The 26326-nt window shown below is 43.4% G+C and overlaps 2 protein-coding genes across 4 annotated transcripts in view; one reads left to right on the forward strand and one right to left on the reverse strand.

The window, feature by feature from the left end:
* Positions 1-1064, reverse strand: part of EFCAB5 (EF-hand calcium binding domain 5) — a 43329-nt gene extending 42265 nt beyond the window's left edge. The window contains exon 1 of the mRNA XM_075168622.1: positions 828-1064. The gene's annotated coding sequence lies outside the window, so the exon portion shown is untranslated. The remainder of the gene's footprint in view (positions 1-827) is intronic.
* The window catches only part of SSH2 (slingshot protein phosphatase 2), a 103524-nt gene continuing 77991 nt past the window's right edge, over positions 794-26326 (forward strand). Inside the window, exon 1 of one of the 3 annotated variants that reach the window (XM_075168626.1) lies at positions 794-939. In XM_075168626.1, coding sequence (XP_075024727.1) covers positions 877-939 — 63 coding nt within the window. In that variant the 5' untranslated portion in view covers positions 794-876. Of the gene's footprint in view, positions 940-14118; positions 14146-26326 lie in introns of those variants that run through there. The other 2 variants (XM_075168623.1, XM_075168625.1) reach the window with 2 other exon arrangements.

Raw genomic sequence — 26326 nt, forward strand, 5'->3', positions numbered from 1 at the left:
GACTGGCTTCTGTTTATCGCATGTAGTATTGTCATTAGATGCCCAAGTCATTTCTCGATCCCACTTACCTCCTTGGCAACATTCCCACGAATTTGGTAGCACCAGGCAAAACAAATGAAGCTTAATAGTATTCGGCTTTTTGTCTCAGAACCCAAACTGTCAAGCAGTAAAGCATTTGAACGCTTTAAATGTCACCTATGCTTATTAGACTACTTTTTTGGTGTTTCGGCTTGTGCACTGATGTATAAATAGGTGTTATATGCTGTTTTCATGACAGAAAGAGTTACTATTGCTCCCTAATCCAAGGAAAAGCTACAGCATGTGAGTATTAAGGCCAACTTTCACCGAGTACGCTGCCATACACAATTGTTACAGCTCCCAGCAGGATGGGATTCCAAAACCCCATCACTTTTACATACCAGAGCGCCCTGCCAGGAGGCACGTTCCGGGTGGCCGCAGCCAAGCTGGCACACATTCATCTACAAGTCATCTCTCGGGCTGAGAGGCCGGAGGGGGAATGACGGGACCCCCCCACACGCCAGGCCCAGCAGCCGCGGGCGCTTCCAGTCAGGCTCGCAGGGGCCGGGCTGCAGCGCGGGAACCCGCCGGCGCGGCAGGGGTTAACGCGCCGCCGCGGCCCGGGGGCGGGGCCGCGCTGACAGGTGGCGCATGCGCCCTGGCGCTTTATTGTGCCCGGCCGGCCCAGCCCCAGCGCGCCTCAGTCGGCGAGAGGCCGTTGGCGCGCGTGCAGCTGCTGCCCCCTGCGGCCGGCGCCGCGCCACCTCCGCTCCCTTCCCCGCCCTCCCGCCGCCGCCGCCGGCACTCGCCATGGAGTAAGGCCCCCGCCGGCCGGACGGGGGGCCCCGCCGCGCCTCGATGGCTCTGGTCACGGTGCAGCGCTCGCCTACCCCCAGCGCCACCTCCAGCCCCTGCGCCTCGGTGAGTCCGCCTGCGAGCCGCCCGCCCGGCGCTGAGGGGAGCGCGGCGGTTGGTGGCCGTTAGGGTCCGGCGCGCGGCGGTGCGCATGCGTGCGCCAGACCGCCCCCCCCCCGCCTTCCCGCCGGTCGCCGGGCCCTGACAGCTCCGTGTGGGCAGCGGCGGGCGGGCTGGGGGCGCTGAGGCGGGCGGGCGCCGCTGCCCTCGGTCCCTGGAAACGGGGTCAGACGCTCCTGCGGGGCCCTCGCGTCGCGCTTGCGTCGCTGTGGCCTGGTGACAAGCGAGGGAAGAGGCGGGGGTCCCGGGTGCCCCTCAGCAGGCCCGGGCTCTCAGCCCTCAGTCCGCGGAAGGACTCTCGGGCACCGCAGCCCGGGTGGGTCCCGCAGGGTCCTGGTCAGAGCCCGCCCCGAGCCTCAGCCCCTGTTAAAAGTGTCGCTGCCCCGTCTGCAGCGCAGAACTGTCTAAATAAAACCGCCTGGTTTAATTTTGTTTTCATTGTATGTGGTGGGAGAGAGGCGGGAAGTGTGTGTGGAAGCAAACTGACATTGTTCGGGCTACGGCTGTTTCAAGATGATTTAATCTGACAGTACCCTCTGGGTATCTCCAGTACATGGCCCTTCCTTTGCGAAGAGCTAAGTTGTTTGTTTTTTTTTTTTCCTTTTTTTTGAATGTCGCGTATAATCTTCAAGAGACTGTCAAGCCCCAGACAAATACGGAAAGGCCAGATTTCAAATCTCTGGGTGAGATGTGCAGAATGAGCAGATGTTCTCATCGCTGCCCTGAATCAGGAAGTGAGGCAGGCGGCTATAAAGACTTCTTGCTTTCCGTGCTCTTTAAACTTGGGACGGGCTGTTGTTTTAGTACTTCTATGTTGTAAAATCTTGCATGTTAACCCCTTGCTATGCTATGTACTGATTATGTGGCTTGTTTCTAATATTATAACTAAGGATGAGAAGGCAAATAGCGAGCTTGCTCTCACTTTCTGTATGTTTAGTTCTCAGTTGGCTTTTTTCCTTAAAAAAAACCTCATGTATTGTCACACTGGTGTTATGTCTGGTTTGCAAATGTTTGAGAGGGGGGAAGAGTTGAAATCTCAGTTGCTTCTATCATGGAGGGGATGAAAAAGCCAACTACTCTGAAAGTATTTCTTGGTGTGTTAGGTAACCTCCTCTGAAACGAGATCAACTGCTTGACAGGTCCTGCCTGCCCCAACAGCATTTTAGCTGTCAGAACACTTTCCTCCTTTTTTTTTTTTCCCCCTCTTTCATTCCCATGTCTTTCCTAAGGTATGTTTATTTAGCAACAGAAATGAATTTTGCTTATATTTCTCTGGTGTAAATACTAATGTGCTGCATTACTTCAGAGGTTGCTTCTCCCTTTTGACTTCTTTACCATTTCCACTATTCCTTTTCTCATACATTTCTTGCATTTAAGACATCTTGTGAGAATAGGTAGGTCTCTCTTGGCATCTTCCTCCTTCTCCCACTTGGATGCATAATCCCTTCCTTTGTTAAATATTTGATATATACGAACAATTAGTTATATTCTGTAAGGCTTTCCCATCTGGAACAGCCAGGCTGTTTCCCAACCAATTACATTAAATTGAAACTGTACTGATGTTTGAACACTGTTTAGTTTTTAAATATATAAACAACTCCCTCCAGAGCCTGATAAATCCCGAGAATGCAGCTTTTGGTATATGTATTCTCTTTCTTCAATCTCATAGTACGGAGGTGTATTCTGTACCAATAGTCTTTGTAAGTCCTTGGTGCCCTACGCAAAAATAAGCGTGTGACTGTTTTCCTGGCCTGGTTTTGGTTCTCATAATTCCTTCTACTTTCTCAGACTTTTCTTGCTGTCTAAAGTGGAAATGCTATTTATCATATTCTGCCCTTAACTGTGTTGTTTGAGTACTTCTGCATTTCCTGTTGTTACAACTTCCTAACCACACTTCAGGGTTTTGTCTGCCCTTTTAGCCTCTTGTTAGATAGCTGGGGTTGGTTGTTTCTCCATCCTTCTGTCAGAATTCTGTTGAGATTGTGTGTGTTCCTCCTCTGTCACAAAGCTGTTGTTTCTTAATCAAAACTTTTGATATCATTTCAGATGATGATCCTTCCTAGGCTGCTAAGGGCTTGTGAACAGGGCCGTCACCTTTGTAGTCCTTAGCAAGGCTTTGGTCCTGCGAGCCTGCCACGCTTGCCATTCTTACGGATCCTTGTTGACTTCAGCAGGGGGACTTGATTCCTTCAGTATTAAGTGAAATTGGTTGAAACAATCTGTTGTAAACTGATGGTAGCTTCCTTCTATACGGACTGTTAGCTCTAGCTCCAAGTTACCTCTTTAAAAGAAAACCCATCTTGCTAAATAATTTGTGTGAGTAGTATAAGGGTCTAACTTGCTGTCTGAAACCCTTCGCTGTTTCTGAGCGAAGATTATCTGGTAACTGCTGGAAGTTTGCTGTTCCAGCTTGTGGGCAAGGAAGAAGCATGTCACTGTGCAAGCATATGGCTATGTCTAATTCTGTTTCCAGGTCACTATGAATTTTGAGCACAGAAGTAGAGTCTCTTTTAAATTGCTCGATGTCTTCTTGCTTTAGAGATAAACTTCTCAGACAAGGAGAAAGGGTGACACTGATGTCCTCAAACTGAATTTTTGCATTAAGTATGTCCTATAAACAGTTATAATTGGCTCTTACGGATTCAGGGGAATAGCTGATCTGAATCACTCTGAAATTGGATGGCTTTTATTTATAGGTTTTTATCTTGTTCTCATTGCCATAGAGCATCTCATGAGCATTCATTTCAGGGGAGTTCATGCCAAGTGTTGATGATACATTTACATCCCTCTGGTCGCTTGATGACTTGTAAAATTCCCTTAATCATCTCTCCAGACTTCTGCTATCTGTTTGGTTTGGCCTTTGGTTATACAGCCACTTTTGAGAAATAAGACTGCAATCTCACTTTTATACAGCAGAACAGTGGTCTTGTGATGTGCCATGTTAGCAGAAAATGGTACACGGCAGGACTGTACTACAGTAAAATGTAAAGATACCATGAGCCAGAGAGGGGCTACATGGTGCTGATCAAAGCTGTTTAACTTGTAACACAAAATAAGACTTCCTTTCTCCCCCCCGTGTGTCTTTGGGGGGAGTTGAGGGAGATGGGTGTTCTCTCTCCCATCCCTCAAAGAAGATTGTTTTGGGAGGAGGACTTGGGTCAAAGTGAAGGAAGGACCCTTGAAGCATGCATCTGCAATACAGCAGGTGGGCACAGTAGTCCCATTGTGAACAAAAGCAGTGAAATAAAACCACCGTGTTCACAAGTGCTACTCAGACATGTAGTCAGAGCTCTGCTAGGGCAATTTGAAAAATCTGTCCTGTTGCTTTTTCTCTCTGTACCCCAGATTCTTTGACCCTGCTTCCAAGTATCTGTGCCATATTTCCTGTGTTGCAGGACAGTATCTTGTCAAGTGGTAGGGCTTTCCCATCCTTCCCTTGTAGCATCTTCATTTCACTGGAAAAAAATGAAAGCATGTTTATTTTGGATTCTTTCTTGACAGTTGTGAGATAGCGAACAGAAAGAAATCTAAATGAATTTAACTTGTTATATCCTTTGCTTTTGGGGTTTAAATTAAAAAAACAAAGTTACTCACCGTTGTTAACCAAAATACAACATTTTAAAAGCAAGTAAGTTATTTTGCTTGGGCTGTTAGTGTGCATGCATTGTTGTTCAAGGCAGTTGTTAATACTTTCCTTGTTTACATATCATTGTTAAGTTACTTTTGCTGCTTGGATCTCTAAGCAGTGAACTGTCTCTCTGAATCTACTGTTGATATTAAGCTGCAGATGTCTTACTCTACCTGACAAACATGGAGTATCTCTGCTGCTCACTGTGTAGCAAAGTGTGGGCACAGCAGTCACATTGTCAGGTCTAGGGACAAGCTGCAAGAAAGAATTCTAGCTAAAGCAGAGGAGAGCTAGTAAAAGATGCCTGCCTCAAAATCTTTTGCGAGCCTTGTTATCTAAGGCACTGGAAGTTGTTGGGTAACTCCAGTCACCAGGCTAGCACCGACTCTGTGTCATCATGATGATGGGAGCAGTGGAAAACTGCTCTAATACTCTTTGTAGCTTTCCAAATGACTTCTGATAATTATCTGTGTTGGGAAATAATCTATTGAAACTTGCCCTTTTAGATTATTTTCATGCACAGTTCTACAGAACAAAATCTGTAACTTCTTTTAAGTGCTGGTTTTCCTTTGTCTATTACGTCTCTTTCCTGAGAAGTGAAGAAGCTGGGCAGGCAGTCTGGCCGTGACTGCTCTTGCAGTTCACTTGTCTTCCCTACCCTCAGGGAGACAATATGCTTTTATTGGAAGGGAGCGACTGACCCAGAAAGAGAGGGTATGCTGCATATATTGTTCCAAAATGCACAGTTTAAAAAAAAAAATGTTTAAAGCAAATGAAAACCTAAGCCATTTGACTTCCCCTCCTTAATCTCAGGAGAACTGCTTGTGCAGGAAGCAGAGTCCTGCAGATGTGTTTGGGGGTGTCTGTCATGTTTTGCCTGAGAGCTCCTTGCTAGTGGAACATGCAGGAAATATTTTCCCACTTATTTATGGAGAAGCTAAATATAACATTTCTCTATCCAGGTCCTGCAATTGCTATTAAACAATGTGGTAATTGTGACTTTACTTAATCATTGGTAAGTCCAGTCTATCTCACGTAGAACAACTTTTTCTTTTTTCCTTAGCTAAGATCTTGGTAGCTGCTGCTTGTATAGGATTGTAGAGAGATGATTTTTGGAGGGGACTACAATGTAGCTAGGAGAACAGAAGCTTCTTATGAAATATTTAGTAGACTTAGAAATGCCTAATATTTAAAGATGCTATCATCTTTTATTTGTTGGTTTTCCTTAACTGATGTTTTTCAGGTATAGGCATAGCTTATTCTGAAAACTGGAGTTTTCAGAGACAGTGGACCAGAAGAATGTGCTGATTCCTGCTTTAGGCAAACTTCTCATAGTGCCTCAATTTCCTGTGCTGCCAGCTGTCACCATTTGGAGATAAAACTATATTAGTGAGGTGATTTGTAACTTCCTCCCTATCTTTCAAACTTCTACTTCTGTTGAAAGCCCTGCAAGGAAAATGAGAGGCATCTACCTCATGTTGGGTGTGATGCTGTATTGTTAAAAGATGAAGGTTTCTGTCCAGCTGCACAAGACAAGGTGCTTGGGTTGCAGAGGATTTTTGTATGTGTAAATGCATTTATATGTGGTGAGACTCGACTCCTTAAGCAGCTTGATGGTTAAACTGAAGCTACTTGGTGACAAAAGACCAGTCCTTCTCTTGAAGATTTGTTATCTACACACATAGCAGGCTCTTCTAGAGATCTGCATGAAATGCAAGGTCCTTTTTTAGGTTGAGAACAGTATTTGGAGCTGAGGAGGATGATGACAGTTGAATTGGAACCTCACTGAGGATCATATAGGAACATTCTTAAAACTTGCAGAGCACAAGAAAGAGTCTTTATCTCTTATCTTTTTTTTTTTTGAAGGGATCTAACTTTCCTTTCGTAGGCTATCTCAATGACAGCTTGATTTTTTTTTTTTTATTTCTTCCTGAAACAGCCAATCCATTATTCGCGTTTCCCAGATACGTTTCTAGTCTTTCTGAGCATTCCTACCTTACAGCCACACTGATGATGATTAGTTTTGGTTTGTGTAGTGGAGTGGTTTAGTTTTTGCTGGCTTTTTTTGATCTGATTTGTGAGAAGAAGAGTGTAAATTTGGACCTGGCTACGACTTACTCTGACTATCGGATCTAATATGCTGCGCTATTTGTTAATGTGCTTATTGAGCTAAAGGATGTACTGAATATGTAATACCTCTTTCATATTGTGCTTTACATTAGATCACTCGGTCTAAGGTTTCTTTGCGAAGTTGGCAGCTACTTCTCCCATATCCTTCCCCTTCTTTTTGTTTACTGGGGCACTGCTTTACAAGTTGTCAGTTCGGAGTATTTGTGTCTTGACCAGTGAAGTCCAGCCAAAAGAAGCTATGGTAGCTGGCCTAGAAGCTGAAGCCTGCTTTTCATGGGGAAGGTCAGGCTTCTTGTAGTACTTTGTCAGTATTGACCTAAAATGGCCATTTTTAGGTTAAGAGGAAAATTCTGTCTTTGTACTTATTTCACCTTTTTTTTTTATTCCACTGAATATGATGCCATTTATGGTGTTTTAGGTAAAACAACTATACAGCTCAGCTGCATCTTTCAAAATATGAAGTTACATTGAAACAAACTCAGTGAAATATACACTGAAGTTGTCACCTCTTGAGTTCCAGTGGAACATAAATTCTTGTGTTTTGAAAAGCAGCTTGTAATTTGAAAATGCAAATAGCCTGTGATGCTGTAATGAGTCATTATCTGGCCAATATCGATTCTTGCTGTTTAAGCAATGAAAGAAGGTTGAAAAGGGCAGGGTACTGTAATATCTACAGTTATTCTGAGAGTCAGTGACACATTTACTTAAGTGGAGAATGCTATTTTGAGTGGAGACTGCCATTCAAAAGGCAGTCTGCTGGAAGTATTTTAGTGTAAGAGGGCTGCCTTCATGCAGGGGTAATGCCTGAGGATTTCCAGTTACTGGAAAAAAAATCTTGAAAGATCTATAGCTGTAACTATTCTGTCTTGGGAAATTAAAAAAAAAAAAAATAGCCTTTGGGCAGCTTAGCTCAGTGTAGCTGCTCCCTGATCACAGCCTGCAGCTCAAGGCTTCATTCTTAAGTCACAACAAACCACATCCTCCCAGTACCACAGTGCAACTTCACTCTGCTGAAGCAAGAAGGCTGTTTTGCAGACTGGCTCTCAGGAACATCTGTACGCTGGAAGCTCTTGCTGCCCTTGCAAGAATGTAAAGGATGGGAAGCTTAAAAAAAAAAATGCTCTTGTACTTTTAGAGTTTGACTGACTTGAAGCTTTTACTGTCTTCGTATCTGACTCTTGCTGATGCCGTTAGCAAGAAGTATGTACTAAGTTGCTGGTTTTCTGTGACTGATGCTTCCTTAATATAAAGTTGTGGCCTTGCAACATGAAAGCACTAGGCTTGTCAACTGCCTGCTCCAAGTCTTCAAGTTGTTTAGTTCAGCCTGTGAATTTAAGGGTCTCCTCTCTGTTCCATTCTTTTAATTTGTTTATTAGGTAGTGACAGTGAAGCTCATATCTTTTGTATAAAGGTTGGGGGGAATCTTGGAAGCAAGAGAAAGGAACAGGTGATATCTATTGGAAGTAGTCAGTGATTTAAACAAGGCAGACAGGGTTTCTTGCCTTTTGGCTGGAAGCTGTTCGTCCAGAGTGCTCTGTTTAAAGGCATAAAAAAAATATGAAGGCTAAAAACCATTTTTGCATTTCTGAGTTGGGCTGTATAAATTGATTAGATCACTGTGAACCATTTGCAAAATGTCTTATTGCAATAGTACAATATTGCAGTGTGTGTGTTCGTGTGTTTTAGTTGGCATTTGGGCAGGCTTCTCTATATGCAGTTTTGAATGTGTTAATAGCTTTTTGCCCAAATAGAATTGCTCTGAATATGCATCTTATCAGTGTTGCTCATTGCAGGCTGATCTCCTCTCAGAAGGCATAAAACGTTGCTATAAGATGAGTCACACAGTAAAGCAGCTTGTTGCTTCCATGGTGAGACGCACCCTTACTGTGTGTGCCAGCAATCACGAAACTCCTGGCAAATACCCTGTGACGTGAACTTCTTATGGCCTTGGTAAATGAAACGCCTGTGGCGCTCGCTGAAATGCGTTGTGGCTGCTCACTGCTTTTGAGTGTACTAGTCCTCCTTCTCCCAAGGAACTCCTCAACTGAGGCTTCACGGAAATAATGAAGTTACTGCATCAGTAGGCTATTTCAAGGTGAAATTAGTGAGGAACTTAAGGCCACAGTATAAACTTCTTGCATTGAAGTAGTCATCAGAAAGACATCAGAATATTTAATCTGACCTATTTTGAAAGAACTGTTTTATCACAGATCATAGTGTCCCTGTGCTAAGCTCGTACCAGAGCTCAGGAGGTGGCTTGGATGCTTGAGCTTTCCACTGCTCTGCAAGTAGAGCAGTGCAGGAAATCTCCGGGAAGTGAATTCCAGAGATGTTGTCTCAGGACTTGTGCAGATCTGGGACTCGTGATGCCAGGCTCCTTGTTCCATAGCTTACCCCCTGCCCACACCTCGGTGAGGTGAGCCACAAACAAGTCTGAGGCGAGATAAAGCAAGATCTGAAAGGCAGAAGACCATAACTTGACTCCTGTGTACTGCGAGTCCATTGAGTCATATATTTTTTTCTCTTTAGTAGACTTTAACACACTTGCAGTAGCAGCTGCTCTATGATACTCTCTCCTTGGGAGACAGGCTGCTTCTGTTAGTTTGCCTGTTACCGGCTTTGCTGTTGTATGAGTGGGGATGCCCCAAACGGAATTTGGAGCAGGTTCCAAATCCGAGAGTTTGTTCTCCCTTTTAGAACAGATAAGGAGTGATAGGAAGTAGTTGGGGAAGAATGGCACTGTAAGGATTTTGTTGAGAGATACTGCATTCATTTGTTAAGTCTCAAGGCCTCCTTAGCAAAAAGGCAAAAGCTGCTCTGCTAAGCACCTTTGTCTTCAACTTTTAACTGGATTAAATATCTGAGAAATGGATTCTTGATGTGGAAAGCTTAAGGTGTCACAGGGGACTGTGGTTGTCCTATTACTCTCGCTGGCTGCTACCATGTCCCTTCTGTTTTGATGTACAGAATTATCACATTTAAAATTGCAGCAAGAACTTTTCAGACTTGTTCAACTGGCTTGGTTTAGCTTCAACAGCTAACATCTGAGAAATGTGTATATTAGGATTCTTAAGAAAAAAAAAACAAAACAAAACACTTCAAGCTTTTCATCTCTATAGCTTTTAGTGTGATGATGAGAGGGAGGGATAGGGCATATGCCTTGCATGTGTAAAATGCTTTGCTTTCCAAAGGAGAGCTTTGTTGGTAGTTAGAGGCAGTCTGAGTCTTCTGCATGATGCAGGACCAACCCTTTGGCTTAATCCATCTGAAGTTGGAGTTTCCCACGAATCTCTGAAGCTGCTGAATGCTGTTAAGAGTCCCGAGTGCCACGTTCCAGGCATTTAAAAACAAAAGCCCCTAACCTTCACTTGCATGTGGAAAACCTGTGGGCTGCTGTCCCTCTGTCTGAAAAAAATTTGCAAGGACTTGCTCAACCAGGAAAGGGCCAGTCCTTAGCAAAGACTGTATTAAATAAACAGAACTACTTCTGTGTGCAAATGTTGATGCTTAGGAGCAGAGAGTCAGCAGTCGTCTGTGAGATTGCCTGCTTCTTGTACGGTAGCAGGTATCCTTTTGAGTCTGCTGTTTCTTTGCAGTAGTCCTGAGTTCTGGAGCATCTTCTGTAGGAAACAGGGTGTCACACTGAAAATTTAGCTCATAAGTAGCTGTGGGGCAAGCAGGAAAGTGACTCAGCTCTCTGACCTACAGACAGGAGCTAAACCTAGTTGCAAGAGGAAATGCTAGGTGACAAGATAAAGGTGTTTCTGGAATAAGGACTGATTCTTTTTGTTGTTCTTTGTTTTTGTTGTTGTTCTTTTTGGTTTTGTTTTCCTTTCCACAGTCCTCCTCAAGAGTTTAAAATAGTTTAAAGGCAAACAGCTCTGGGCATGCTCTTCACACGATGCTGTAACCACTGTATTTAAATGCAGTGCTTCAAAACGTGGTATGAAACAGTTAACTAGCTGCCATATTATATTGTCTTCTTCGTGAATTGTAAACCTTGAAATGATAGCCTTCTCCTTTGCCTTTTAAAATTGCAGAATGATTGACAAAGACTTAATTCACTTTCTGAATAAGTGTTTCTCTTACGTTACATCTAGTGAGTTTTGTTACTGGGAGTTTCCTCTGTTTTGGTTTTCAGCTGAGTTGTGCTTATGTGGGGTAGCAAGCTTGTGACTTCAAAAAGTGAAACGAAACAGGACAACTTCGGCTTTTTTGTTCTTTTTGGCATTTCTTCCTTCTCAGTAGTATTTTGGTTGCACAGCAGTTAATAGAATGTGTAAGCCTGAATTTCAACACTTAAATGAATCTCCAGACAGCAGCTACCCCTGTAGTGTGGGTCAAGTCTAATATTGCATAAACTTGTCAGTACAGTTGCACATGGAAGTCAAATACTAATATGTTATCTCTTGCTTTTTGTGTCAGCCTGCCACTGCGCCTCTCAGCACTTTGCTGCGTGGTGGCTGGGGTGACTGCCTCAGTGACGTGCTGGGAGTGAATTGACCTTCTGTGCAGCTTCTGCTCTGCTCCTGAATCTTAAATAAAAGAGATTATCAGGGCAAAATAATATGAACATAGCATATTTTCAGATGCCTTCCGAAAAGTTGGGCATAGTTTTATAAACTTTAAGGCAAGGGAGGCATTGTCAGTTAATGTTTATAGTATGACTGGAATAGAGTTTGCTTTGTCTCAATGGGTGAAATGAATATTTTTCACATATACGTTACAGATCCCTGATCTCAACTTGTGCTTCATGCTGCAAAGATAACAACTGTACCACAGGCTTCTGCAACCCACATTTCTGGTCTTTGAAGTGGAATTTTTCTCTTTTACACATATACCAGAAACTGCTCTTGTCTGGAGGAAGCTCTATTTAACTTAGATCTGTTCATGTTGACTGTAGATGGCTGAGACGGTTATTTTGGGGCAGTTTCTATCTGGTTCTCTTATGAGTGAGGAAGTTCAAACTTGACTTTCCCTTGAGGAGAAGGGAAAAGTTTTACATCTTTTTAGTATTTGGGGAGAAGATGGCATAAGCCAAAATAAATTTTTCAGCTCACATCTTGATTCTAAACTTGATGTGCCTCATTTAAAAAAATAATTAAACAAAACCAACAAACCCAAAACCAAACAAACACACACACACACCCCAAACAACCCCAAAACAAAACCCAAACCAAAACTACTTAGCTTGTTTAAAGTTTAAACTTGCAAGTTTGGTTTTAGGACAGATGAGCACAGAATGCCTTGAGCCAAAAGGGGTACATGCAAAGATAGCTTGAGGTGAGAAGCAATCTGTATTTGTCAGAATTGCATTTTCTTGCTATGAAGTAGGACATCCTGGACATATTTCACTGTTTTTAAAGTTCGCTTTGATGGTGAACATTTCTTTGCACGTGCTGTGGGAAGTACGAAGAACCCTGAAGCGGTTGAGAAATATCAACAGGGTATTAATGAAGAATCTTTTCTGGGGGCAGAGGATGGGAAGTGATTTGCCAGCTGACTTCTGATAGCAGTCAGTTTTGCTAATGCATAGCGTCACTCTTCTTGGCTTGGCTTCAGTGCCTTTGTGTGGTGTGGAAGCACGCTGTGTAAAACGTGAGAACTTCCTGCTGTGATGAGGAACCAACAGCTCTTCCAGCAGGTGCAGCCTTTAGCTGCAGTCCTGAAGACGTAACAGAAATGTTTGCTGCCATAGGCCTTCAATATTGTCCGTCTCAAACGGAGTAGCTTGCTCATGAAGGAGTAGTGGAACAGGCCTGAGGCTGGCCTGAACCAGTTCAGAAGGCAGAGCTTTGTTTTCGGGATTGAACTGCTATGATAGGAGAACTAAAAGGGGAAGCTGTGTTCAAGAATCTCTAATCCACGATGGTGGCTCTGACTGAAATGGAATAATCTTATTTTAAAGGGTGCTCTAAACCACTAAAGCTTTATAAATATTAATTTTTTTCTTTTGTTTCCTAATAAAAGGCTTTTATTCATGAAATCACTATTTATTTATTAACCTGACAAACTAATAGCAAGCTCTCTTCTTTCAGTGTATGCATGTGCCATATCACAATTCTGCTTGTCACCGTACATAAGAACTTCATTCATCTGCTTTAAAATGTCATTGATAACAACCTGGCAGTGGCCCAGCTTAGAGCAAGTTAACTACAAAAGGCTGCATTGTAAACCTTTCTGAGAGTACATGCTACATTAAGTCTAAAATTAAAAAAAAAAAAAAGAGAAAGAGAAAAATGTGCAGGCTGGTCTGGGCTGCATACAACTGCCAAGTAGCTTCAAACCTCTGAAAAAATGGAGCTCTGTATAGAGGAGTTCTGGCTGAAAATGGGATCATTTGGAATTAAGGGTGCATTCTGCTCACTTTAAAACCTTTGAGGTATACTGAATTTATAAGCTTCATCTTAAAGTGAGAGGGAATGTCTTACTGAACCACAAGCAGCTAAATAAGAACTTGTATATGTAAGGATCTTGTTATTTCCTTTAGTCTCTTCTTTCTTCAACTGAATGCCCAGGATAAAAACCACAGTCTGAAAATAAGTCATAAGCCTCTGGGAGCTAACTCTTAGTAATACTGTGAGGTAGTTTGTCTCGGTTATAATAACCTTCCCTGACCCCAGCTGCAATCTGTACACCAAATGTATTTATCCACCTGTAGGTTCACACAGCGCAAGCAGGGTGTCTGTCACGCACGCTGAAGTTCAAGTGCCTGGTCTTTTTGCCAGCTCCTCTGGAGGTACCCGAGCTGCTCATTGCTCTGGCAATCCTGTATATGGGGCTTCATGTTCATGTCAGTTCAGTGCTTCTTGCCTTTGACTCTCCTGTTCTATACTATTACAAATGAAACTTGTAGCCTGGATGAGGGTGAACTGAATTGCCCTTGAGACAGATTCAGAGCTTGTGAACTTCTTTGAGAGAAGCTCCTGGTGGTCTTTAAAATGGGCCCTGCCTTGTGCTACCCGTGAGGGCTGTGTGTTTTCATACAGCCCCTGACTAAACTAGCTAGTCTCACTGAACAGTTTAACAGTTAGCAGAACATGAAGCTTTAAGGCATCTTCATCCAAGGTCTTCTGGGAGCAATGTAAGCATGCAGTAAATTACCATTGTTCTCATCCTACGCTCTAGAGATGTAAAATGTTCAGGCAGTGTGGTGAAGGGCTTCCTCAGAACTGATGGGTGTATAGTCTGATTTCTTAACTGGAATGGGGACTGCAACAGTCTTCAAAAAACAAAAAAGCTACAATTTCACGCTGCTTCACTTCTGTGGTTTTTTTGTTTTGTCTCTTTCTTAAGTATAGTGTATGGACAGCGCCATGGGTTAGGGAACACTTCAACTTCATCTTCAGAGACTTTTCGTATGTAGCCTTCAACTGAAGTCAATGGGCGCTGAGGTAAGCAGTGCTGAGTGCTTTCTGACAACATCACTACCACCCACTCTGTAGCCTGATGCACACAACACTCCTTGTATTTGAGCATTGTTTTTCTCTGAAAAAGTCGCATGCAGTTGCACAATGAAGACACTGCTTATTTGTGTAATGCAAATCTATTCCTTCTTGTTGGTACAAAGTGCAAGCAGTGAGTAAAGTGTGGGAGACTTCACAGATACTGCATGAACACTTGCCACTGAACTTCAGTGACATCCTTATCTTACGTCAAAATAAAATGTGACTTCACAGTTGGTCTGTAAGTGAATGCGATTTGAACGTAGTGTTGAATGTTACTGCCTGAAGCATTTGTGCTACTGATGCTCAACACCTTTTGCCCTGCTATTGCTTGTTTGTTTATTTTTACAACTGCTGAGTTTAGTCCCTCCATGGCTCATCATTTTATCATGAGCCAGTCAGAATCAGTGAGAGTTTCCTGTTTCTTTGTCTTTCTGTTGATTTCCTTTTCTGTTGAAACACAACTTTCTCTGTTGAAACAACTTAGGTGCTGCACTCTTCAGTTTCCATCTAGTGGCTTAAAGCAGAGAAAAGGGGAACTGTCTGAAATGGCCTGATATTCTCACAGAGATATTGACAGCTGGGTTTGGTGACTAAATTGTTATGATAAAACACAAATTCGTTAGTTGATGCTGTTGAAATCCGCTGACTTTTCTGTACTCCTAATAGAAGGCTTTAAAATACCCAGCTGCAGACTGATCCTCTCCAAGCATGTGACACTGACATCAGTCCTAGAAGTGAGGCATTGAACTGCCTCCAAAAATGAGCTCATTGGGTGATACTCAATGCACCGATTTAGCAAAATATTACCTAATTCGATTACATGGTCACCTGTACATAGTGTTTGAAAGATGGGAATTCATTCCAATTTTAGCTGCTGTCATTCCAAATATCAGTGTTGCAATCCTAAGATCCTTTGATAGGATGCTGTGGTCCCACTGTGTGTTGGGAGCTGGGCTTGGCAGAGCCCATCTCTAATTGCCACTAATTTGCTCTAAGACTTGCCAGTTTCTTTGCTTTTCTTCTCCCTGTACCCCTCCCAATAAGCTATAGGGAATAAGAGTTTGGGATTCTGTTATTAAGCCGTCCCTCTAAAGCCACCCATAAACTTGCTTAATTTTCTCATGGCTCTCTTGACTTTTTTAAATGGCTGCCTAAAAACACAGCTATGTCCTTTCCCAGGAGTCTGGGTAGTGGTTCATCTTCAGCCTGACCTGCTGTCCAAAGCAGAGTGACTAGTCGTGAAATAAAATTAAACCCTGGCAGAACCATCCTGGAGGCTAGCTGCTGTGTGCATCTAGCTTCCTCCCCTCCTGTAGCTTGAGGTCAACAGTAATTACGTACTTCTTCTTACGACCCGCACAAAAAGCATGCATTCAGGCAGCACAGTGATTGTGACCCTGAATAAACATACTTGCCCGTTATTTTGTAGACTTGAAGATATTCTGTATTTACCTGTAATTACAGTAGGAGTATGTTCTAGATGCTAGTGTCCCAGCATCTCAATATATGCCTGATTATTTATTTATTTGAAACATGGGCATAAGAGAAACAGTATGTTAGAAGAAGGGTTCATGTGAATTTGTGCAGAAACATTGTCGTCTCCCTCCCTCCGCCCAGTATTTTCTGTCTGTTGCTGCATGCTACAGGATTGTTTGTTTTGGATGCTCTTTCCTGCTGAATAAAGTCTTTATTGAGCTGGCCATAATGTTGCCCTTTTCTTTCAAGAAATACTGCTGCTAACTTAAGACAGAGGAAGATGCTGTATCTTACAGGGCTGCAGCAGTGTTGCCTGAATTGTGATCTGTAATGCAACTGAAAAATTACACTGTGAAAAACAGAATGGAAAAACTGCTGGTGCTGTATGTAAAAAGTTGAGGTGACAAGAAGCTCTTAAAAGCCCTATGTATAGAGCAAGAAAAGAAGCTAGGTTTGAAGAGCAAGCAGTAGAAAATGAGATAAGAACAGCTCTGTTCCTGCAAGAGTAAATGATCCCATAGAGTAGCCAAGGAGGCTGGTTGATGTGAACTCTGTGCAAAGTTCAGATGAGAGTGTGCTCTGGTGTCTCGGGTGATACTGTCTCTTCCTACTTCTTGTTTACAAGAAGCTGGCATGTTTTCAGAATAAGCTTCTGAAACCTCCTTGGTGGGGAGGAGGATTGGGATGACAAAGTACTTACTTGCATCTAGAAAGTTAGCTACAGCGGTAACTATTCAAGTTGGCTTAATGGCTGCTGCCTGTTTTTGGTTAACTTCAGGAACTGTGCTGGTGAGAAGTGAGGTCTCGGGGTAGGACTGTGCAGTCCCCGTTGTGCCTCAGCATGTGTGTTCTGCAGCAGCAGCTCAGCAGCATACTTCAGATGCTGCCTCTGCAAAACGATGAAATAAACTTCCGCTTTTCCCAGTAAGATGCCTGTGGTACACGTGTCACCTAGTTGTTTTAGTTCATCTTTATTTAACAATAGCAAGAGTTGTGCAGAATACATGTAGGGCATGGAAACGGAGACCTGAGCCCCATCTATCCTCTGCTGTGGGAGGGCAGGAGGAGGTGGGGAGAGAGGGAAAGGAGGAAAACAGCTTTGCCCGTGCCTGTTTTGATACTGAAGAGCTCTTTCCAGTGATTTGAGAAGGGGGTGGGGAGAGAACCAGATGCTCTTAGGAAGTTCATACCATTGTTAATAATGTAATTCACAGATGGTGGTGAAGGCCTTGAAGAGGCTTTCATGCAGTACTTATGCTCTGTAATAGACAGATCATCACATAAGGGCTCACAAATAGAGATGACTTAATCCCACGGATGAGCCTACAGTGATCTGTTTGATAGTGGCTCTGCAGATCATTGTAACCTTTCTAAACAGTTAAGAGCCTTCAGGATCCCTGAATGTTGAGCACTACACCAGGGTTGGACCAATCTCTAATTAAATTGTCAGGATAAAATGTTAGTACAGCTTTGAGCCTTTTCCAATGAAAGTGGCTCTTATGAAATAAAAAACAAGTTCCTTTGTTCTGGTACAGAAATCAATACAGACAGTAGAAGTGTGAAAATCAGTTTGTGCAGTGCCATCTTGTTAAGAGGCAGTTCTGCTTTTATTTGCATTTATCTGATTGGAGTTGGAAGCAGACCTTGTATGTGTTCTGAATAGCTGTCAGTACTTCTTGACAGCTAAGGAGAAGGATTGTGGGTTGCATGTCCTCTTTCTAAAAAAGAAGTCACTCTTACTTATAAGCTTTATAGCAAAAGAACAGTCTGCTGGTTTTCAAACATGCAGAATCAGAGAAGTTTTAGCTCAAGTCTATGCAATTAAATTCAAATATTTGTATGTTTGTGAGAGGCTTACCGATAAGGTCTTCACTGACTGCTGGTCAACTTTTTTATTGACTGTAAGCTATGTAACTAAAATATATTAGGGACTTCTAAGCCATACCAGCTTATATGTGTAGCACTAGAAATCAAAAGTTTCAGATACCATGAGAACTGATCTTTGCTTTGTTGTTTGCTGCTGTCTTTTCAAGTGTAGCTCCTCCCTTTGTAAGAGTTTTCATAACGGTTTTTATTATTATTCTTCTTCAAGTTTAAACTGTGTTTTGTAAATTGGCTTCTTGTGATGTTTGTCATGTGATGGTTCATGAGCCCTGAAGAATGTGCTCCTGTGACTTCAGCCATGTATTTGCCCGTACCAATGCAGGCTGTATCATGTGTTCTCGTTGGTCTTGCATTTTGAGCTAAGTAGTGAAGGGGCTGTGGGTGCAAAAAAGGGGGACTATTTCAGGGCTAAGCTACCAGAAATTCTCAGACTACTTAATCTGTGACCTTGTTCACTAGTTAAATACAAACCAGGATTTTCTATCTCTTCCGTATTTTCACAGAAATGTTTTCTGCATTAAAAGCTGGGGGTTTTTTTCTTACCCTCTTTAAAAAACAGGGGAAAAAACAACCCCATGCTTTGGTAAAAGAAATATCTTGAAGTCTTGGGGGAAGAGATTTTTTTAATTTTTCTTTTTTAAACCTTGGAGAGGGGTGTGTGCTTTAACCAAGAAAGTTGGAAATTATCTACTCTGTTCCACATTTTTGCATATATCAACTGTGGCATCTGTAAAGCTGTATCTTTATTACTGCAGTAAAATGAACAAAGTTGAAATGACTGTATCTGTGCCAAGAGTTTACTGTTTCTCCACAATGGCCAAAGTTTTGGGGCACTAGAAGTGCTGTTAGTGAATGTGTGAACAGCTCCTAAACCCACTGCCAGCATGCGATGTCTGCGTCCATTCCACCTCTGCACAGTGGGCGCTGGGTCCTCCCAGGGCTGAAGACTGACAAGGTCAGACTTTGTATTAGGTTTGCTTTGAGCAGTGCTTTCAAGCATTTGGGCATCCTTCTCTTTAGCTTTACCTTCTTTCCTTGACACCATGTAATACTGTTTTTCATATATGTATGTGCTGCTACTGCTGTCCAGCCCTCTGTGTTGGGTAAAAGTCAGTGTTCTTAACTCTTTAAGATCAAGGCTTTACAGGAGAGATGACTGTCAGGTAAAGTTGTTCAGTGCCCTGAAGTCTCTGCATGTGGATGCCCTGACAGTAAAGCTGTAGTAGCTTTCATTTTTCAGCAGATGGGCTGTGCTCATCAGTTCACATACTGTTAGACTTTTTTGTACTTTTTATGTCTGCGTGGGCTAATGCATTTCTTTAGATTTGAATCCAACATCAAAGTAACATTGGTTTAATACAATGTTTTTTGTATCACCTTTTTTCCTCCGAGCCAGGTTTTATTTTCAGCTCTCACTCTATTCTTTGCATCATAACTTGGGGTTTTTTGCTTGCTGTTCTTCACATTGTTTAAAAAAAAAACCCAAACAACCTAACCCACAAAACTCTGTTTTGCTTAGCTGATACAGTATTTCCACTTGGCTCAGAAGATGTGGATTTGTGAGCTGAGGGAATCCTCATTTGGCTGGTCACCCGAGCTTTCTTCAAGAGCATTAGAAGGATCTACAGCTTAAGTTCATCAGAGGGCTGACCTGCTCTAGTTTTAATGAGATTTATTATACATGTACCTTTTGGATTCTATGGCTTTGATCTTTAAAACAATCTGTATAAACCTGTTAGTAAAGCAAAACTGTTGACAGAAAACTGACTCTTCATACTGAATCTGCCCTATGTTAAAATTATTGATTTTTGCAATTAAAATAATATCCCTTGTGCACTGGCATGCCACTTATCTGTGGTGTTTGGCAAAGTGCTTCCTTTCTTAGCTTCTCCAATCCTCCCTCTCAGAAAACCACATTGATCAAACCTTGATACTGCAGCTCAGGGCTTGGGACAGTGGAAGAAACAAATCTGTATGTTAGAGTTGATGGGTGATTGTGTGTGAATTTTACGGATACATGCAGGAGAGATTGCGGGTGGGGGGCAGTCTGGACCAAACGCAAGTGTGTATTTTTCCTAAAATTGCCTTCGGCTTTCTTAAAAGCTTGACAGCATTTAATCATTTGAGTTTTGTTAGCTTAAGAAAACATGAGAGTTCTTGACTTGCTCCAAAACAAGTTCCTGTGAACCTTCAGCTTGCCAAATAACTGTGGGGCTCCAAGGCCTCGAAGGGGATCCAGCGGTACTGGAGGGGTATAGATGTGCACTAGTTATCATTGAGTGACGGCAGCGCTGGAGAGCATGGGCAACACGAGCAGGGAAACTGGTGTCTGGGATGAGAGTATCTGGGTCAGTCTCCTCCAGAGCTGCAGGACATGTGAGATGCTGCAGTGGTCTGGCTTAACTTCTTTCAGTTTGGCGACTTCTATGGCTGTGTTAAATCTCCGTGGAAGATGCAGGTTGACAGGTCTGTAGCGGAGGTGGCCAGTAAACACAGTGATTTGACTTGCTCCATCAAGATTTGGCAAGCCTAATGACTAGGTGATTTCTGGAGCTGTGAAGAAGGATGTGGCTTGTCAATAATAGAATTCATCAGCTTTCCTCTGCTTGCGCTGGGTGTTTACATGGCAGCACTCAAGTCTGCTGAGGCAAATGCATCGCTGGGTGTAACGCCTTTCCTTTTTTTTTTTTTTTTTAAAAGTGTACCTATTAATGGAAGCAGAGTGCATAATGTAATCTTAAAATAACTACTCCATGAATGCAGAAACATTCCACTTCTGACTAATTGGCCATTCAGAATGAGCATTTAAATATGCACCAGAGACTGAGCGGCAGCTTTCCATATGTGTGTGAATGGAGTTTTAGAAACATTTTGCAGCTCGGAACTGTGCAGGCATCTTGCTCCTTGTTTTGTCCTCTTACCCCATGCCTGCTTATCTCAGTGTAACTGCTGCTGGCCTGGGAAGCACAACGTGTATTCTGCTTGCTATCTCTTTGGTTAAGCAAGCAAGCTGATGGGGTTGTTCATTCTCACTACCCCTGAAACTGAGGATCTTGGAAGGACTAGGCTGATAAACAGTCCTCAAAACCAGATTTCTGCTTCTCTTGGTAGTGAATGACCAGGAACACAAAGAGCTTATGGTCCGAGTCCTGGCTCTAGTGCATAGCTTGAAGAGCTTGGCAAGCACCAGGGAGCCCATGTGCAGCGTTTTTTCACTGACAGGCTGCTCCACAGCAATGCGCACCGCTCCAGAGCCTCTGGCCCAGTTTCACAATGAGAATAAGACATGCAGATATGTGTGGGGGCTGCGGGGGCAGGATCCGTGCGGTCTGTCGGGTCACTGACCTAAAGCCTGTCCCAGCTTAAGAATTTCTCTTGCAACTGCTTTGCTGCCTGCCCAGAAGGATGGTGCCAGGTTACACAGGGTTCCCTCCCGGGGGACAAGTGCCACTGGAAGTGGGTATGGCCTCACCTGTCAGAAAGGGACACGCTTTCATACAGCCACTTGTCCTCGCTTTCTCTGTGCTATAGCAAGGAATGGGCAAGACTCTTCTTGGGATTCCTCTGCATCTTTACTGGGTGTGTTTTGTTTTTTCTGTGGGGCAAATATCTTCACTGGATTAGACTGTTGATGCCTCGTGTGTAATGAAACACTCCTCATGATCTGCATGTGCTGGACTGTATATTGCACAGGCTGAGCGCTGAGGACTGGCTGCCTGCTTCTAGTGCTGCCTTCACTTTCCTGCCCACGGGGGTTCAGCGCTAAGGGAGCTGGCTGGGCCAGATCAGCCAGGCAAAGTCTAAAGAAGTGATTTGCTTTTGCTGACCAGTTTTGCTTTTCCAAACACCGCATGGCCTCTATGACTATAATTGTATAGCCATCTCATTTAGAGCTGACCTCAAAGGCAAGTTCTCCTCTCCTCCCAAAAAGGGGGATTTTCACATACGGGCTTACACTGGTTTAAGGCTGCTTTATCTTAGTATAACATAAACCTGTTTCTGGTTATCTTAAGGCAGAAAGCGACTGGGGGATTTGGATTGGACTGGATGATTGATTCCTTCTGACTTAAACAATCCGTAAGGAGTGCCTTTTGCCCTTACCTAGCTAATCTTGATTTCCTTTTCTGGCATAGGCAATAAGTACTTACTCTGTGCTGTCTCTTGCAGCAGGACAAAGTTCTGGGAGGTGCCGTACTCTGAGCATTGGCTTCTGCAGCTTTGCTCTTCAGGTGGTTCTTTGTGCAAGGCACCAGCCAAAGGGAAGGGAGAGTTTTAACTGGATTAACCTCAAGAAGAGAGTGTGGGGATTTGGGGATTAAGGAACCAAAGGCAGCCAGCAATCACTGACTTAAAACCAGCTGCAGGAGAGCCAGTCTCTATAGACTGGAAATACAGTCCTTCCTTACCTGCATAGTGTTGAGATTGGCAGCGTTTTTACCTTTGAGGTATTAGAGAAGATGGTCTCAGGGATGCAGGGTATGTGTAGGGTGTTTTCTCTTAAGACTTTTGTATTGATGGGAGACTGTTCATAATTGGCACCTCTTTAAGAAAAAACTATTGAAGCACTTAGTGCTCAGATGAGATCTTAAACCTGGCACTCAGAAAGTGTCTTGGTGGCTTGCTCCTATATAATGAGAACATCTGGTTTTGATAGACTTGTAGCTCTTCTAACTTCACGTGCTCCCCTTTTACACCTTCTACCCTTGCCCTAAAGTGTTTCTCTCGTCCCATATATTTTTTTCCACTGATGCTGTTATGCATCCCCTGCAGGGAAAATCCTAGTAGATTACAGGATTGATAGAAAGATTGGGAGGCATGGGAGAGATCAACAAAAACCTGTTACTAAGGAGACATGAGTTTTAGTATTGTGTCTCTAATGGCCAGTCTGCCGAAGGGGAAACAGATGGTACAAAAGGAGGCTGGGATTATATAGACGAGTACTGCAGGGCCACAGATCTGATACATCTATTGAACTTCCAGGGGTCAGGCAAATCCAGCCTTGTGCCAAGGTTCCTTTGCCTTTGGCACAGTGTTTCTGTCCTTCTGTCGTTAAAGGCTCTTCTGGACAGTGGGCTGCTTCTGCATGAGCCATTCCTGCTCCTGGGAATAGCCAGGTTTGGCATGAAGAGAGTGAGGGTCAAGTGGCTGTATGGTCCAGCATAACACTGCATTCTGGTTTAGTACAGTTTTTCTCCTGTTCCTGTTGTACACATGTAGGAACATGACTTCTTTTTCTAACCTGGGAGAGTGGGAGGACAGCTGGTGGCCACGGTCGCTCCTGGCTTTTGACACAGCCTGGCCTTTATTGCAATATAATGTTTCGCAGAGGCTTAAATTTCAGGAGTTATGCTCCCAGCTGCGTGCCGCTCGCCGGGCGTCTGCTTCCCTTGCTGCTGCCTGCTCTCTCTCTCGAGAGATGTGGAACAACACTGCCGATCTGGACTGAGCAGTGGGTAAATAAGCAAAGGCAGAATCCATCCTGGCCAAGGAGAAACAGTGCTGGAGTCACTTTTGCAAGTGACTAATTAAGATCTGTTTTTCTTGTATTTAACTTCCAGGCTCTAGAGAGTGTTGCAGTAAACAGGACACTGATTCGTTAATAAATGGAGAGTGCTAGATGACTACAGTACTAGAATTAATAGCTTGACGGCATTTCCTTTTTTCCTTTTGTCTCCTCCCACAGCAATTTGGACTGATACCCAAATAAACAATAACAAATAGATTTTTGGAGGAGCTGGCTGGGAGAAATAACAAAAGTCAAGGGGCAATCATTATGCAACTTTGTTCTGCTCGTATTTGACTCATGCAGAAAACCCTGTTCTACTCCTCAGCTTCATTTTCCTTTCTTTTTCCTTTTTTTTTTCTTCAACCTCTGTTGGAGGAGATGTCATTATATTTGCTGCCTTGTTTTTGGTCCCTCGGAAACTGCTTAGACCCTTGTATCTCCAGTTGGCTGTAGACATGCGGTGCTGAAAGAGCGTAGGCAGAACTCTACTCTAGAGAAACAGTGTACCAGAGCCTATAAACCAGCTTGTATCAGGCAATAAAATGGCTCAGCACGTTGACTTAAGTTGCAACAGCATGAGACTAATACCTGGGTGTGTTTTTTAAGGAGTGAGTGATTCTGGGTAGTTTATAACCGTTATGTTCCAGTTCTAGTAGTGGTGGTCCCCTGCCAGAAGTGGGGCAGCTGGGAGGCTGTTGTGCGACCTGGGGACGGCAGATGTGAACAAGGAGTACGCTTTGTACCTTGTGATTCTCTCTGCAGTGTCTTGCCAGGGAATATCTCCAGGCGTTCCTCTCTCTCTGCTCTCCGAAGACTCTGCTTTGTGTCCTGCATGTGCAGAAAGCTGTCCCAGCAATTCCTTTTGAAGTTTTGCCTGAAACACTTGGGTTTTTTTCCCTACCCGAACGGAGGCTAGAGGTGAAGAGACTTTCCTGCCTATTCCTCTTCTGATATAGTCTAAACTCCTGCTGTTAAACCTCTACCAGCCACTTCTGTTCTAGATATGTCACTGCAGTAGAGCAGAGAAGCCGCGGCTGTGCTCTTGCTTGAATCCAGGGTTACGCAATAGCAGCCTGCGAGTGCCAACGCAGATGCTGCTGCATCCAGACACGCTGTACAATGTAGTTGCTTGGATACCTCTTCCCCCCCCCGCCTCACAAATGCTAGGTAACAATTTGCAACTTAAAATTGTACCATTGAGCACAGATTCAGGTTAAGCAATGTTAAGAATTTGAAACATTAATGACTTCCCCTTCATATTGCTTTTTTTAGAGGTTGAGTATTATGGAATTTGAAAAGATTGAGTGTTGCTCTGCTCCCTTTTCAGAGCCTTTATTTCACCTTCTTAAGTGTTAAAATTTCTCAAAGTGGGAAGTTATTTTTCATCCAGAAAATTATCCTTTAATTATTGATGCAGCAGGCCAAGGGCTCTAAGTGGCCTGGCTGCTGGTGCTTATAGTTCAGGTAGGTCATGAAGATTTCTGTGCTGCTCCTAATTCATCCCCTGTGTCGTACGTTCGTTACGTCAAGGGGAGATTTGACAGAAGCTTGCAGGGATTGGATCTTGGAGGAGCTGAGTGGGTGAGAATCTCTTCTAACGTTCTGGCAGGGAGAAAGATGCGTGCATGTCACAGCCAGCCACTCGGCTTTAAGAGCGTACTGCTGAGCCGGTATGGGGTGAAGATGCAACTTAAATGTATATCATAGATGGCAGCATGTGCTTTCTCTGTGTAGTTTAAGGCAAGCTGTCGAAATGAAAAGTTGATGCCTGGTTATGCTGCTGCTGACCAGGAATTAGACTTGTCAAGAGAGCTGTGCTGGTGCAGCTTCATTCTGTGGACACAGTTATGACATAGATAGGAATGGTATCCAGATAGCTCTATTCTTGTCCCGTTATGCGAATAATAGAATATATTTCATATGTGATGCAGGTGAATCTGCATTGCTTTAGTGACCCTACTACATGTTCTGGGAAAAGTCAAAGCTCTGGAGCTGTAACTTGAACTGTGGCTGCACAGAGCCCCAGAATAACTCCCTGGTTTTTAATGGAGGTACCCGTAGCAGGGTTACAAACGAGGCTGCTGTGAGTGTGCACCAAGGTAAACTGGATGCTAACAGGAAGATGGCTGATTGCAAGACAAAGACCCTTCCCTTTGCAGTGTACCTCCCTTCCTTCCACTCTCCTCCTCCTAAAATAGCACTTCAGCATGAGGAGTGAAAACCAGCTATTTCCCTCTTTTAAAAGCACGTTTAATGTTTGTCCATTTCAATGGGGAACTGACTTACTGACTTAAACCAGAAGCTGGTGTTGTGCATCTGCTATGTCTGGTCTTCGTCCTTATTCCTTGTGAAGTGTGATAGTATTGCTCATGAATGATAAAAGATTATCAGCTGCAGTTCCAGGTCTCCAACTTCTCTGCGTATGGGTCATCAGCCAGTTTGCTTTTCAGGCATCTTCAACCTTGTTTAGTTCTAGCTGTCTTTTTTTTTTTAATGCAGCAGTTCAGGAGACTCTCTTTCCCGGCTGGAAATAGGCCCAGCGTCTAAGGTGAAGATGTCGGCCCTCTGGGTGAGGAGGTGCACATGGCCATGCTGCTTCTGAAAGCTCAAGTGCATTGGAAGGTTGAGCAAGGCCTGTGTATTAACAGGTAGTGTGACTGGAGAGGGTCTGAGGTGTGAATGTCCATCCTTCATAATTGCATAGGGACAATTTAATGCATGTGAATGTGTCACCCTGCATAAATAGGTAATGAACGGCTGCTCATTGCAGTAACCTGTGGAGCTGGGATTTCATTTTAATCACAGACTGTTTGTTGTGTAGAAGCCCTGCCCTGAGATTCACCAGTGTACACATGCACATCTTTGACTTGATCTTAGTCAAACTATACTCTTGACATCAGCAGGAGTTCCCAGTATGAAAACTGGAGTTATAGTGCCTGTATAGTGCCACAGCAAGTGAATTTTCTCACACTTGTCCCATCACCATAAGGATTTGTTATTGTTGTAGGGAAACAAGTGCTTCTAGACTTTAAGATTTCCAGTGGACAACTTCATTAGCTTTGCCTAAAAAAGTAAGTATCTTGAAGGTTCTGGGAGGCATTAAATCTAGCAAAGCATCGTAATTATGTTAAATAACTGCCTTTTCTGTCATACTTGCGCAGTGTTGAAAGGCCTTCTAAAAGTTAGAGGAAAGGTCTATTCAGGGAGACAATAGATTTTTTTTTTTTAGTGTCTGTAAGTGTCTAGAGATGATATGCTACT

Source organism: Calonectris borealis, chromosome 19 (assembly GCF_964195595.1).
Source record: "Calonectris borealis chromosome 19, bCalBor7.hap1.2, whole genome shotgun sequence".
Classification (NCBI taxonomy): domain Eukaryota; kingdom Metazoa; phylum Chordata; class Aves; order Procellariiformes; family Procellariidae; genus Calonectris; species Calonectris borealis.